Here is a 14,990-nt window from a genome sequence, read left to right as displayed (position 1 = left end):
AGTGAATGGTGGTTCAGGAGTCACTCTATCTTCTGGTAAATATGCCATCTTTTGACTTTCTAATCCTCTTCTCAGTTTACAACAGATAACACATTTGTGAATAACTGCAGATGTCAGGCTTTTACCACCAAGGATCCAGAAACCTGCAGCTCTGATTGCACCTTCTGTTATGTGATGTCCTTGATGAGCCACTTGGTTATGGTAATATCTCACAATCAGTGTGGCAATGTAATGATTGTGGGGGATGATAATTGGTTGCTTCTCTTGTTCAGTCAATGTTGCAAAGGACAGGCATCCGCCAACTCTCAGCAGTCCATCTTGATCTATAACAGCACTAAACTTCTTGAGACGACTTTGTTTCGGCAATGCCTTTTGCTCTTTTATGCAGTCATAGTCCTTTATGAAGTGTTTGTGCTGAACAGAAGAGATGATCACATTCTTTGCTTGTGAAAGTCCCTCTAAGCTAATTTGCTGATGAAAACTTTTCCAGCCTCTAAGTAGAGAGCTGATTTTCTCTGAAAACCTTTGGCAATATGAATAGGTCTGGCTATAGTTTCAACTATTGTCTTCCAGTTTGAAAATCTTTCAAAACAATGTGAATGAATAGTGGAATTAAAGGCTCTAGTGCTGAAGCTTGCAACTGCTGGTTTAATTTCAGGATCAGCTTCAGGCTCTATGAGAGGATAACCAGTAGCCGTGTTATTTGAATTATCTTTAACTGGCTGGTAAAGAAACAAAGGGCCTGAGAACCATATAGTGTTCTGAAGGCAGGATGTCTGTGTGGGCCTTGTAGCATAATCAGCAGGGTTTTGCTCTGTGGGCATGTAGAACCACTGATCAGGATGAGTTACTTTTATGATTCTATTTACTCGGTTAGAGACATACAGAAATAATCTTCTAGAGGTATTGCAGATGTACACCAGGAGTTTTACTGTCTGTAAAGAATTTCACAACATCCAGTTCCAGGTCTATTTCATCTTTGATTAGCTCATACAGTTCTACCGCTAATACAGCTACACATAGCTCCAAACGTGGGACTGTATGCGCTGGTCTAGGGCTTAACTTAGACTTTCCCATAATGAACCCAACATGACATACACTTACTGCATCAGTTGTTTTCAAGTAGGCTACTGCACCTATAGCTGTGATGGATGCATCTGAAGAAATATACAGTTCCTTTTTACAGGCTACTGTCAGCGAAACAGGCCCATAACATCTGGGTATCTTTAAGCCTTTCAAAGCCTGCAAAGACTCCTTCCACTGAATCCACTCATGCAGTTTGTCTTGTGGGAGTAATGCATCCCATTCCCATTTCCCAGATGACAGTTCATGGACTAAGGCCTTACCTTTTATAGTCGCTGGTGCAACAAACCCAAGGCAATCATAAAGGCTGTTCACGGAAGCTAAGATTCCTCTTCTGATGAAGGTTATTTCCTCTGAAGAGACCTGAAAAACAAAGCTGTCTGTTTCTAGATCCCAGCATAGTCCTAAACTTTTCTGAAGAGGAAGGGAGTCTGTACCCAAACAAAGATCTTTAAGGTCTTTAGCTCTAGCTTCTGCAGGAAAGGCTTCCATGACCTGTTTGCTGTTAGAATCAACCTTACGAAGCCGCAGATTAGATTCTGCCAGCATTTGCTTTGTTTTGTTGAGAATGTCAATTACTATCTCAGGAGTGCTAGCAGATGCGAGTCCATCATCTACATAGATCTGTCTCAACACAAAGTGTTTGGCATCTTGTCCATAATGTTCAGCTCCTTTTAGGGCAGCGTTACGCATACAGTATATAGCCACAGCAGGAGAGGGACTGTTGCCGAAGACATGTACTCTCATTCTGTACTCCACTACTTTTTTGTTTATGTCATGATCTTTATACCAGAGAAAACGTAAATAATCTTGGTGGTCCTCTCTCACCAGAAAACAATAAAACATCTGCTGCACATCAGCTGTGAAGGCTATGGGCTCTTTTCTAAAACACATGAGGACCCCTAGTAGAGTATTGTTTAGATCAGGACCACTTAACAGTACCTTATTTAAAGAAATACCTTCACATTCTGCACTGGAATCAAACACAACTCTTATTTGATCAGGTTTGTGTGGGTGGCAAACACCAAACATTGGCAGATACCAGTGTTCTTTACCTTGATCCAGTGGTCCTGCAGTTTCAGCATGATCATTATCCAGTAACATTTTGATGAATTCTGTGAAATCTCTCTTTACCTTTGGCTTTTTTTGTAAGGTTTTATGAAGGGAGTTCAGACGCTTCATGGCTTGTTCTCTATTACAAGGTAAATTATACCAGGGTGTGCAGAATGGCAGAGGGGCCACCCAGCTGTCATTATCATCCTGGGAAGTCTCTTTGTCCATGATCCGGAGAAAGGCTTGATCTTCTTTGGACAGGGCTTGTTTATTATTGTCCTTTGATTTCTGGAACACTGAAACCACTAGATTGTCAGTTTCTATGTTAAAGCTGGTATTTTCTTTGCTGTGTGAAGAAGAGTCCCAAAACCGTGTTAAATTATCAAAGCTTTCTTTAACAGTAAAATTGTTCTGGCATGGACTGTAAAAGGATGTGCAGCCATTTGTTAACACAGATGTCTTGAAACTTCTCCTACAATGACCCACCCCAAGTCAAATCTCTGAGCATAAAGGTCCATTAATTTGCTCATGCACTTTGTGTACTTCTAAAATGTCTCTTCCAAAAAGCAAAAGGATAGAAGCACCAGAATTAACAGCTGGAATGAGGTGAGCAATTGGGTGGAGGTGAGGGTGATGATAAGCCACCTCTGAAGAAGGAATTTCTGACTTGTCATCAGGTATTATGTAACACTCTGTCAGTGTAGGTAATATGAATCACTTTTCCTTATCAAAAGATTCAATAACAAAGTCTATGGCTCTTCTGCCTGCAGTTCCCATAATGCCTGTGCAGTAGAGTATAGGGAGCTGCAGTTGTTTTAATGTTAAAGATATCGAAAAAGTATGACCTTGCAAGGGATTTGTTGCTCTGCTCATCAAGAACTGCATACATCTTCACTGTTTTGTCTCTTTTTCCAGTGGGATACACAGTGACTAAACAGATTTTAGAACATGACCATGGATTTTTACCTTGGCCACAGATTTCAGTGCACGTAGACATCACTGAAGAAGGGAAATCATCTTTTTGCTCCCTGCCCTGATCTTTCCTGGCTTCTACCATCCCTGCTGGTTGTGGAGGTGGATCAGGGTGTAAGACCACTATGTGTTTCTCACTGCCACATTCTGTGCACTTGACTGATATTTTACAGTCTTTAGCTATATGCTTAGTAGATTCACAGCACTTGAAACAGATGCCATTTTGTTTAAGAAAGGACATTCTGTCCTCATTAGGCTTAACTCTAAACCCCTTGCACCTTTTCAGAGGATGAGGCTTCCGGTGAATTGGGCATTGCCTATCAGGACTTTCTGTAGGGCTCATCTTGCTGCTGTCTTGACAGTTTGTGGCCATTGAAGGTACAACTGTTTTGTGTGTGAACACAGAAGTGTCTGGAAGGCTTTTCTGGTCTGGATGGCGAATTACTGCTGCTAATGATGGCAAAGCTGGGGTCACTCCTAATCTTTGCTTGCTGCTAAATGAACCTAGAAAACACAAAGAAAGGGGGAAAAGCTACTCCATTTTCCTCTTTGTATTTAGCTTCAACAGATAGCCACTTTTGTTGCAAGGTATATGGTAGTTTCTCCACTATTAGATTAGTACCACAAGCAGTGTCTAAATATGAAAGGCCTGTCAAATAGCCCTCCTCTTTAGCACACTCTATTTCTAGAAGAAGATCACCCAGTTGTTGTAATTTTGTATTGTCTTTATTGCTCAACTTGGGGAAGGTTTCAAGCTTTTTCAGTAGAGCACCTTCAATTGCTTCAGGTGAGCCATACCTTTCTTCTAGCCTCTGCCATGCCATGTTAAGTCCCGCCAAAGGGTTAAATAAGTGTACTCTACACATACTTTTTGCGTGCTCTGCTGGCTCTTTGCCCAGCCATTTTATCATTAAGTCCAGCATTTCTGCAGCCGCCAAATTTAAGTCTCTAGTTGCACTCAGAAAGGAGGACTTCCATGCCCAATAGTTTTCTGGACAGTCGTTAAACTTGATAAAACCTGAGTTAACCATTTTTTTGCAGATAAGATACTTTGTGACATCCTGTATGTTGTGGTGTTCAGGCATGTAATCTTTAGGCTGTGGTAGTGGGAGTCCTGGATTTCCATTTCTAAGGAGCTCTGGAGGTTGTTCTTTTGTTGGTTTGACACTGCTGACATCACAAGACTGATGGGGCATACTCGGGACATCTGCTGGCTTTGGGCTGGATTCTCCTTGCATATTCTTAGGTGACTGCTGGCTTGCATGCATACTATTAAGTTTCTGGATGTACTCACTTGTACGTTCAGCAGAAGAGAGAGGTTTCTCTGAGATTTCTGGTTCTAAGTGAGTTATCTCGCTTAATGATGAATCTGCTTCCAGGTAAGCAGCAGCCTCTGCTGCTGTCACAGCAGCTGTGCTCTGGTACTGAAGAATATGTAGGTAAGCTTCCAATTCTGCCTTTTGTCACAACATAATGGCTTCTTTTTCAGCAAATGCCAGTTGGGCACATGCCGCATCTGCTTTGGCACAAGCTCTGATTGCTAAGGAACATGCTGAGGACATCTTACTGGATCTTGATGATTAGGAGACATATGACTGTGTATCATATTTTGGGACACTAGAGCTGTTCTCCCTGCCATGCTGCGTCTTGGGGGACATTTCCTCAGGTTTAGACTTCTTCCCTGATCTCAGACTCATATTTGCAGTGCAGTAGCCTCTTGTATTCAGGACTGCAAGGATCTCCTTTTTACTGTTCCATTCTCACAGCACTGTGCAAGGCGTAGTACAGCTAAACAGACAGCTTAACTCTTTAAGAAAATCCAATAAGTGAAAGAATCAGGGTTTCTTGTAGCTTTACTGAGATTTCTTAACTTTAATACTTTTTTGTAAAACTGCAACACAATACAAATAGCAACATATCAGAATATATACAATATACAGCACTTCTAAATACAAAGAATTAAAAATACAAATTACAGGAGATGTGAATACCAGGGTCTAGGAAAAGAAGATCCTGACTGCACTTCATGAGGGCTAGAAAGAAAGCTGCTTCCTGACTGAGTTACATCACTTCCTGAGGCTTGTAAAAAAATAAATAAATAAAAAACAGTCACCAGAGAAAAACTGATAGTCTTCCACTTTTAATACTCCAACAAACACAGAAATACCAAACGACATTTTTTTTTTTTTTTTTTTATTGAGAACATATTTAATACAATCCAATCACCATAATCTCTCAATTAACTCGAACTGAAGAATAATACAAATCTATATTTGACAAATGCAAAATCAGCACTTGGATAATTAAAATACTGTCATATGTCCTTATTTGACCATCAGTAGAATAAACACTTCTAAATGAGGTTCTTCAATGTTTTATTCATTGAAAATCAAATTTTAACAGTTGAACTGTACTCATGCTAGTGAAGTCTAGGAGGACACTAGTTGTAAACGATTAAAAGAAATGATACACATCTAAAGTCAGCTCACATTTTTCCTATGACATTCACAAAAACTGCAAGGATAAAACAAAAATGAAGGAAGGTCCCAGAGCAGTTATTGATAATTACTGCACTTAGTGTGGGAGGGCTTTAAGTATTGCATTCACCTCTTCTGCAACTGCTGTCAAGGCAAATTAAAAATGCTCCTTTGTCTGGACCATGCCAGGCCTCTGGTCCCTTAAGTGCTCTAGGGTAGCAGCAATATCAATCTCTTTAGCACCTTTGGCCATCTTATTGAGAACCATGTCAATCAGACTGCATGTTCCACTTCTTCCTGCACCGTCACTGCAGTGGACAATTATTGGACATGAACGGCCCCTGTAGCACTTGTTAACTTTCCTGAAGAAGGCTAGCAGTGACCTAGGAGAGGGAGGGACAGACTTGTCATGCCAGCTAAGGAAGTGGAATTGTGTCACTGTGCGTGTCTCATTGCTCTGCACATTTTTAAGGTAGAAACTCCTTACAAGGAAATCCTCACACCAGATGTGCTCAGAGACTAAGTTTACCTCATAGATGTGGTAGCGGTCTGAACCTTCTTCCAGCCTGTAGGGATGGCACTGCTTGACTCCATTTTCTGTAAGGGGTGTCAGCATGACAATAACAACACAGCCGTTCTCCCAGACCATCTGCCAGAAATCAGCAGCAGTTTCAGCCAGTGGACCTTGTGCAGCAATGTATGCAGGGTTCCTTGGGTCATGATCCATAATTGGGCTTGCATTTACGTAGTCTGAATTATTCTGGTTTGCTTCTGCCTTTAGTATGATTCTGTAGTGATCATTCCTGGACAAGGCAAAAGCAGGATGTAAATGTGTAAACCACCATACAAAGAATTACAACATACAAATTACTTACAGGAGATGTGAATGCCAGGGCCTGGGAAAAGAATATAAACAGCAGAGGCCTCCAAAGCAGACACCCAAACAACTGCTACCTCAAGACACCCCACAAGCAACACATAAACCACAAAAGCAGTGTGCAAAGCAGTCACAGCCCTTAAGGCCAAATACAACACCAAACATACTTGTCATAGGTGACTCCATAGTCAGACACACTGACGTCCCACTCACCAGGCTGAACAAGGAGAGGGTCACAGTAAGCTGCCTATCGGGCGCTAGAATCCGCCACATAACACAAGCACTTGGGTCACTCCACGGCAAGTACAAATATGACACAGTCATTGTCCATGCTGGTGTGAACGACCTGAGACGCACCTCCCTGGACTACATGAAAAGAGACATAGAGGAGCTCTCTGATTATGAAGCCCAGGCAGGTATGACCCTAACCCTGAGCAGTATCCTTCCTTCACCAAGAATGATGCCACAATATAGAGACAAGATGATCAGCTTTAACAATTGGCTTAATGTCTGGTGTCATTCAAAGGGGATCCAGTGTCTGTCTGCCTGGGATGACATGCTTGACAAGCCACGCTGCTTCGCAAGGGACGGCTTGCACCTGTCACCCCTGGGATTCCGGATATTGGCTAAGGCTCTTGCCACCCCCATATTGCCTTTTTTAGGCAAGGCTCAAATTCTAAACCTACCACCCTAGAAAACAAAACTGGGAAGAAACTGAGGGTAATGCTGCTCAATGCCAGAAGTCTAAATCTCAAAATGCACACACTCGAGGCCCTTCTCAGTATGGAGAACATCGATGTCTGTGCTGTAACTGAAACCTGGTTCAAGGCTCCTGAGAGCACCCCGGCACTATTAGGTTTTACCTCATATCCTGCGTTCCGGCCCCAAAACCCGGACCACACCACAAAAGGAGGGGGTGTATCCATATTCATAAAGGATACCCACACCTCCAGGTTGGTGGCAACACACGAAGCTTCGGAAACCATCCAGGTGCAACTAACCATAGGCAAAACTGCTCTACAAATTGTAGCATGCTACAGGCCACCCTCTCAAACTCAGGAACCCCACACAGCCTTCCTGAAGACACTGGAGGGTATAAATGTATCTCCAAACACCATCATATTGGGTGACTTCAACTACCCGAATATAGACTGGGAACATTACTCAAGCCCTAACTTTCTAGCCCAACGGTTCCTGGAGTTCATAAATTCAAATGCCATGGAACAGCTAGTCACTGTTCCCATGAGAGGAGAAAATATACTAGATCTCATTGTCACAAACATGGGGACAAAATGCTCCACACCAGAAGTATATCCCTCATTGGTGAGATCTGATCATAAACTAATCTCACTGGAAATCCACATCCCGCCCCCACCCCAAACAAAAAAGACCATAGTGAAGAACTTCTCTAAAGCAAACTTCACACTACTCAAGACTGGTGTGGTATCCTTCAAGGCCCCTGAGCCAGTGGAAACCACAACCCAAGCTGCGGAAGCCCTTACAAATGCCTTCTATGAACACCTCCAGGACTGCATGGATCAGGCAATCCCAAATAAAACCAAGACTCTTTCCACAAAGGGCAAACGTCCAGTCTGGTGGACCCCAGCCATTAACAAACTTTACAATAAGAGGAGAAAGCTATTACATGATAGAACAAAATCCATAAAAGGGAAGTCACCCCTGATCATTATTAGTAAAAATACGAGCACTCATAAAATCAACTAAGGCCAATTTTGAGAGAAAAATTGCCATGGATTCAAAGGACAATCATAAGGCCTTTTTCAGCTATGTTAGGAACCTGGGTGGAAACTCCCAGATATGCTCAGAATTAGTCCAAAATGATACAAAAATCACTGAACCCACAGACATTGCCAACATACTGGCAGACAGGTTCAGTGCAAACTTCACCCCTCTCCCCTAAAGGAGAGATAACTATCCCAGCCGAGTGTAGCCTCCCGGACATCTCAAATGCGCAGGTGAAAGCTGCTCTCTCTAAAGCTAAAAACACAGCATCAATGGGACCGGATGGTGTCCCCGGCTGTGTGCTACATGAGCTAAATGAGGAATTAAACCCGCACATAAGGCAGCTGTTTAATCTCAGCCTTACCACAGGATACGTGCCCAAGGAGTGGCGTACGGTAACTGTTGTCCCACTCCACAAAGGCGGCGCCTCTACGGACCCTGGTAATTACCGCCCCATAAGCTTAACAAGTCTAGTCTGCAAAGCTATGGAGAGGATCATAATGGAGCTCATAAACAAAGATATAGGGGACTTGCAGACATTGGACCCGACCCAGTATGGCTTTGTCAAGGGAAGATCATGCCTTTTGATCTTGGTCGACTTCTTCGAAACAGTCACCAAGGCCATTGATGAGTGAAAGGCAGTCCATACAGCCTACCTTGACCTTGCAAAGGCTTTCGACACAATACCCCACTCGGGTATTGTAGAAAAACTTACCAGCTTAAATGTAAACCCATATGTCACAAGATGGGTTGCAAACTGGCTTAAGGACAGAACCCACAGGGTTAGAGTTGCTGGCGCTGTGTCAGACTCCAAGCCGGTCACAAGTGGTGTCCCACAGGGCTCGGTCCTTGGCCTCTATTGTTTGGCATCTACTTCTCAGAAGTACAGGCCAACATAGGGGGACTTTGGCTGACAAAGTTTGCAGGCGACTGCAAACTGGGCGCCATAGTGGAAAGTGCATCAGACACGGATATCCTTCAGAAGGGACTCACGGAAATAGATAGCTGGTGCCAGAGCCATGGCCTGAAGTTAAATGCCAAAAAATGTATAGTCATACCCTTCGGGAAAACAAGGTAACCCCAAGCTACCATATAGGTGGCAATCCACTAAGCACAGAAGAGGTTATCAGGGACCTGGGGACCCAGGTTGACAGTGGCCTTTCTTTTGACACTCACATTGCTAAAGTGGTTAGAAAGACCTTCTACATTGCCCACCTGATCATGAAGGGATTCACATCCAGATCTAGTGAGGTTATTGTTCCCCTGTACTCCTCACTTATCAGACCAATGATCGAGTACAATGCCCCATTCGGGATGTATCTCACCCGACATCTGCAGCAATTGGAGAGACCCCAAAAGTTCCTCACCAAAAGGATAAAGGGACTCCAAAATCTGTCATATGCTGCCAGATTGAAGAAACTCCAGCTCTATTCAGTCGCATGCCGTCTGCTCAGAGGTGACATGTGCCTGACATACAAGGCCATGTCCAACCCGGAATTAATGGACATGCTCCACCTCAAAAAATCCAAATCCACCAAAACCACTAGAGCAAGCGACTTAAACCTTAGCACGGATATAAATAGGACATGCTGGAGGGATAGATTTATCACTCAGGGACTCCCTATGCTGTGGAATAAAATCCCGGTCCATGTGAGGCAGAGCACCTCGCTGACTGTGTTCAAGAGAAATCTAGACCTGTGGATGGGAGATCGTAGGTTTACCCCCGGAATCATCTCTGTGTCACTGCTGGACAGAGGCACAACAAACTAATGGGCCCAGTATTTTTTCATATAAGGGGTGGCGTAAGCCACAAAAATTTGGGCTAGGCTTATAAATGCCTTAGGGCAGATAGCCTAGTATAAACCTATGAACCTATGAACCTATGACTACACTTCATGAGGGCTAGAAAGAAAGCTGCTTCCTGACTGAGTTACATCACTTCCTGAGGCTTGCTATAATGCTGTAAAACAAGTTAATCTAACTGTTATAAATAAAAGGCCACTAGATGGCAGCAACAGATAAAAAATGCTCAAACTGTACAACTATGATACGAACTGCCTGAATTGCTATGAAGGACAGAATATACTGTCTATTTCATACCTCATCCCCTCTCTTGTATGGAGCCCCTCTCCTCACCAACCTTCAATCCTCCATAAAATCAAAACTCTCATCCTGTTACAATAAAATCTCTAAGTTTGCTACTGGGACCAAATCCTCCTCTCACCACTGTGATGCACTCCACTCCTTGAACTGGCTGGAACTCCTCCACTATCTCTTTTACATTCAACTGTTAACTGCTCACAAACTCATTTTCAAACCCTCTAACTGCCCTTCCCTCTCCTCCATACTCACCTTGCATCATCCTGACAGACTACTCAGGTCCAGTAACCAAAACCTCCTCGAAGTGTACAAACTCTTATATGCACCTGGGCAATTTCTCCTGTCTTTCTCCCTTGCTCACCTATGGAATTCACCCCTCCCCACATTCAAGTCACCCAAAACCACTCCACCTTCAAGACCATGTCCCAGTCCCATCTCTCTTCTTACTGGGAATGCTCATGTTCTCACCCAGCCTGACTCCCTTTATATCATTTCTGCTCCCCATCCTTTTTTCTCTTTTCTCAAAATTCAACCTAGTGACTCCCTTCATTTTATTTTCACTCCCTCTCCCTTTTTTTCCTTTCTCATAACTCAGCCTATTCAACTTTAACTGTTTTACTCTCTTGCTCTAATTCTTCCTACCTCTCACCTCATGAAACTCTGAGTGCACAAGTGCCTGCACTCCAAATTATACTTGTGTACTCCAAAATACTTATGTTTTAATTTCATTCAATGCATTGTTACAACACCTTGCTCAAATGTTATTATTCTGTTTTCTATATTACTGTGTTTTTAGTAGTTTTGAAAATTGTATTTTACTTAACTTTGTTGATATTAGCTTTTAATAATTGTATATGGAGCTTTCCTCCCCGGGCATCCATTGAAAACAGTCTCATTTTGGCCCAATGGACTTTCTCGGTTAACAAACTGAAAATAAATAAATAATGTCTCTTTCTGCAATTGGTACAGAGTTACATGGACTGGTAGCATATCTAAATATGATTGTAGACTCTTTTTTATAAGACCTGTTGCTCCTACTACTATTGGAACTATCTGGATATCTTTCTTCCACATTGCTCTCGTTTTTGTCTGCAAATCTTGATATTTTATGACTTTGTGTCTCGCTGTATGCAAGACACTGTAGTCACTGAGTGTGGCAATTTCAATGAGCAATGCTACTTTAGTCTTCTTATCTTGGACCACTATATCTGGTTTTCTAGCGTCTATCTTTTGAACTGTTGGTAATGGGTGATCCCAAAAAAATAAAACAATAAAAAAAAATTTCTAAGCTTGTTTCCTGCCTTTCCTGTAAGTCATCTAGTCCAGATACAAATTTGCTGTATCCAGGACTGTTTGTAAGCTTCTGAGCCCCCAAGTCTTTATGTCTTGGAGGGAAGCCTTCTAGCTTAATTTTGTTTCTGAGAACTAGCCAGTTTTCTAGTTTCAGCACTCAAATCTGTTTCTTTGAGCTCAGCACTTGTTCAAAACTCATTTTAAGCACTAAATAAGCTACAAATTACTACATCACTCAACTTTCCTCAATTGTCTAGAGGAAAACAGTTTTTAGTACTTAAATAAGCACCTATCCAGATATGTCTAAGGGCCAGCTCCCTGTGTTTTCTCCTGTCTACCTGATGAATCTGGACATCTTGGGGCAATGCAGCAATTGTCTTATGTACACAGACAACCGTCTCCTCCTACCACCCAACACTACAACCTGTGAGAGATGCACTTATATAGCCAAATTGGAAGCAAAGCTCTCTTCAACCAAGACTGGACTAGACAGTCAAGAGGAGAAGGTAAACACTTGCACCACACCACACTCATCACATAGTCCCTCAAAACCTACACCACCAAAACACACACATAGAAACACAAAACACACACCTACATTCATGGAGGCTCTCAATAAAAATCTACCCAAGCAACAGGGACCTCCAAAGCAAAATTTCAAGCAACCTCCACCCCCCCATCACAACTCAAATGACACATAGCCCACAAATTCAGTGTGCCACTAAACCACAGCCCATAAGGCATAACAACATCCCCAACACTCTAGTCATAGGTGACTCTATAGTCAGGCACACTGATGTTCCACTCACCTGGCTAAACGAGGAGAAAGTTACTGTCAGCTGCCTGTCAGGTGCCAGGATCTGCCACATAATGCACGCACTCAGGTCACTCCACAGCAAGTACAAATATGACTCTGTCATTGTCCATGTTGGTGTGAATGACCTGAGATGTACCTCCTTGGACTACAGGAAAAGAGACATGGAGGAGCTGTCCGATCTTGTAGCCCAGGCAGGTATGACCCTAGCCCTGAGTACCATCCTGCCATCACCCAGAATGATACCACAGTACAAGGACAAAATGATTGACTTCAACAACTGGCTAACCTTCTAGTGTCATTCTAAGGGGATCCAGTATCTGTCTGCCTGGGTGACACAATCGACAAACCATGATGCTTTGCCAGAGATGGCCTGCACCTGTCGCTCTTGGGATTCTGTATACTGGCTAAGGCTCTTGCCACCCCTATAGTGCCTTTTTTAGGCAAGGTTCAAATGACAAATTCACTACCATAACAGGTACAAACAAGCAAAATCTAAGGGTAATGCTGCTTAATGCTAGAAGTCTAAACTTCAAAATGCACTCACTCGAGGCACTCCTTAAAATGGAGAACATCAACATCTGTGCAGTGACAGAGACTGGTTCAAGGCTCCAGAGAGCACCCCTGCATTACCAGGCTACAATTCATACCACACCTTTCGGCCACCTAACTTGGACCGAAACACTAAAGGTGGAGGCGTGTCCATATTCATTAAGAATATCCACACCTCCAGGCTAGTTGCTCAGCATAATGCATCCGAGATTATCAAAGTGCAACTAACTCTGGGCAAGATCGCAATCCAAATTGTAGCTTGCTACAGATCCCCCACCATGCCCCAGGATTCCCACTTCTCATTTCTTGATACACTGGAAAATATTAGGGTACAACCTAACACCCTAATAATGGGAGATTTCAACTACCCCACCACTAACTGGGAAAACTACTCATGTACCAACTCTTGTGCTCAATGTTTTCTGGAATTCATAAATTCCAATGCCTTGGATCAACTTATCCACACCCCACCAGGGGCAGCAATATCCTAGATGTGATCATTACCAACATGGGCAACTGGTGTTCCACACCAGAGGTCAATTCCTCGTTGGTCAGATCTGACCACAAGCTAATCACCCTAGACATCTACATCCCACCCCCATTAGGGAAACCACCGTAAAAAAATTCTCCAAAGCCAACTTCATGCTTCTTAAGACAGAAGTGGCAAACTTCATGACACCCATGCTGACGGACAATAGAGGTACGACTGCTGAATCCTATACAAATGCACTTTATAAGCACTTACATGAGTGCATGGATCATGCAATCCCTAACAGAACCAAGATGCTATCCTCCAAAAAAGGAAGCCAATCTGGTGGTCATCTGCCATAAACAAACTCTACAACAGAAGAAAGAAATTGTTGCAAAAAAGAGTAAAATCCCATGATTGGAGGAACTCTGTGGTCAGCCTCAGTAAGAAGCTGAGATCCCTTATAAAATCCTCCAAAGCTAATTACGAAAACAAAATTTCCACTGATTCTAAAGACAACCACAAAGCATTCTATAGCTATGTCAAGAATCTCAATGGCAACACTCAGATCTGCTCTGAGTTACAGCACAATGGCACTAAATATGCAGAACAAACTGATATAGCCAACATCCTGGCAGATAGGTTCGGTGCTAACTTTACCACTCTCTCACCCCTAACGGCCCCATCTCTATACCGGAAGAATGCAAAGTTCCTGTAATCACAGCTGCACAGGTAAAAACAACACCCTCCAAAGCCAAGAACACATCATCCATGGGACCTGACAACATCCCAGGCTGCGTTCTACACGAACTACAGAATGAACTGGCACCCCACCTAAGTACCATGTTCAATCATAGCCTCACATCAGACTTTGTGTCCACTGAATGGTGCACAGCAATGGTTATCCCACTCCACAAAGGGGGAGCCACCACAGACCCTGGGAACTACCACCCCATTAGCCTGATGAGCCTGGTCTGCAAGGCTATGGAATGTATCATCATGGAACTTATAAACAATGACATTGGTAATCTCCAAACTCTGGACCCTACCCAGTTCAGGTTTGTAAAAGGCAGATCATGTCTCCTAAACCAGATAGACATCTTTGAAGTGGTCACCAAAGCAGTAGATAAGGGTAAGGTGGTTCACACAGCCTATCTAGATCTCGCCAAGGCTTTCAACACCATCCCCCACTCTGGAATTATAGATAAACTCACTAAACTAGGTATAAATCCCTATGTCACAAGATGGGTTGCCAACTGGCTCACTGACAGAACCCACACTGTGAAAGTAGCAGACTCTAAATCCAACTTCAGACCAGCAACAAGTGGAGTACGACAGGGTTCAGTCCTGGGTCCTTTTCTGTTTGGTATCTAATTCTCTGAAGTACAGGCTAACACAGAAGGTCTTTGGCTAACAAAGATCGCAGATGATTGCAAACTAGGAGCCATAATCAAAACTCCTAACGGTGCGGACATCGTAGAAATGGGCCTCACTGAGACAGATGCCTGGTGCCAAAGCCATGGCCTCAAGCTCAATGCCAAAAAGTGCATTGTCATC

At 43.1% G+C, this 14,990-nt stretch overlaps 1 protein-coding gene across 1 annotated transcript in view; it reads right to left on the bottom strand.

Moving 5' to 3' along the window:
• Window positions 1–5,610: 5,610 nt before the first annotated feature.
• Window positions 5,611–14,990, bottom strand: part of LOC122796868 (receptor-type tyrosine-protein phosphatase N2-like) — an 87,610-nt gene continuing 78,230 nt past the window's right edge. The window contains exon 2 of the mRNA XM_044065614.1: window positions 5,611–6,388. Coding sequence (XP_043921549.1) covers window positions 5,743–6,388 — 646 coding nt within the window. The 3' untranslated portion in view covers window positions 5,611–5,742. The remainder of the gene's footprint in view (window positions 6,389–14,990) is intronic.

This window comes from Protopterus annectens, chromosome 3.part0, assembly GCF_019279795.1.
Source record: "Protopterus annectens isolate FY-2018-M chromosome 3.part0, PAN1.0, whole genome shotgun sequence".
NCBI classification, from domain to species: domain Eukaryota; kingdom Metazoa; phylum Chordata; order Ceratodontiformes; family Protopteridae; genus Protopterus; species Protopterus annectens.
This window is presented reverse-complemented; position numbering and strand designations above follow the sequence as displayed.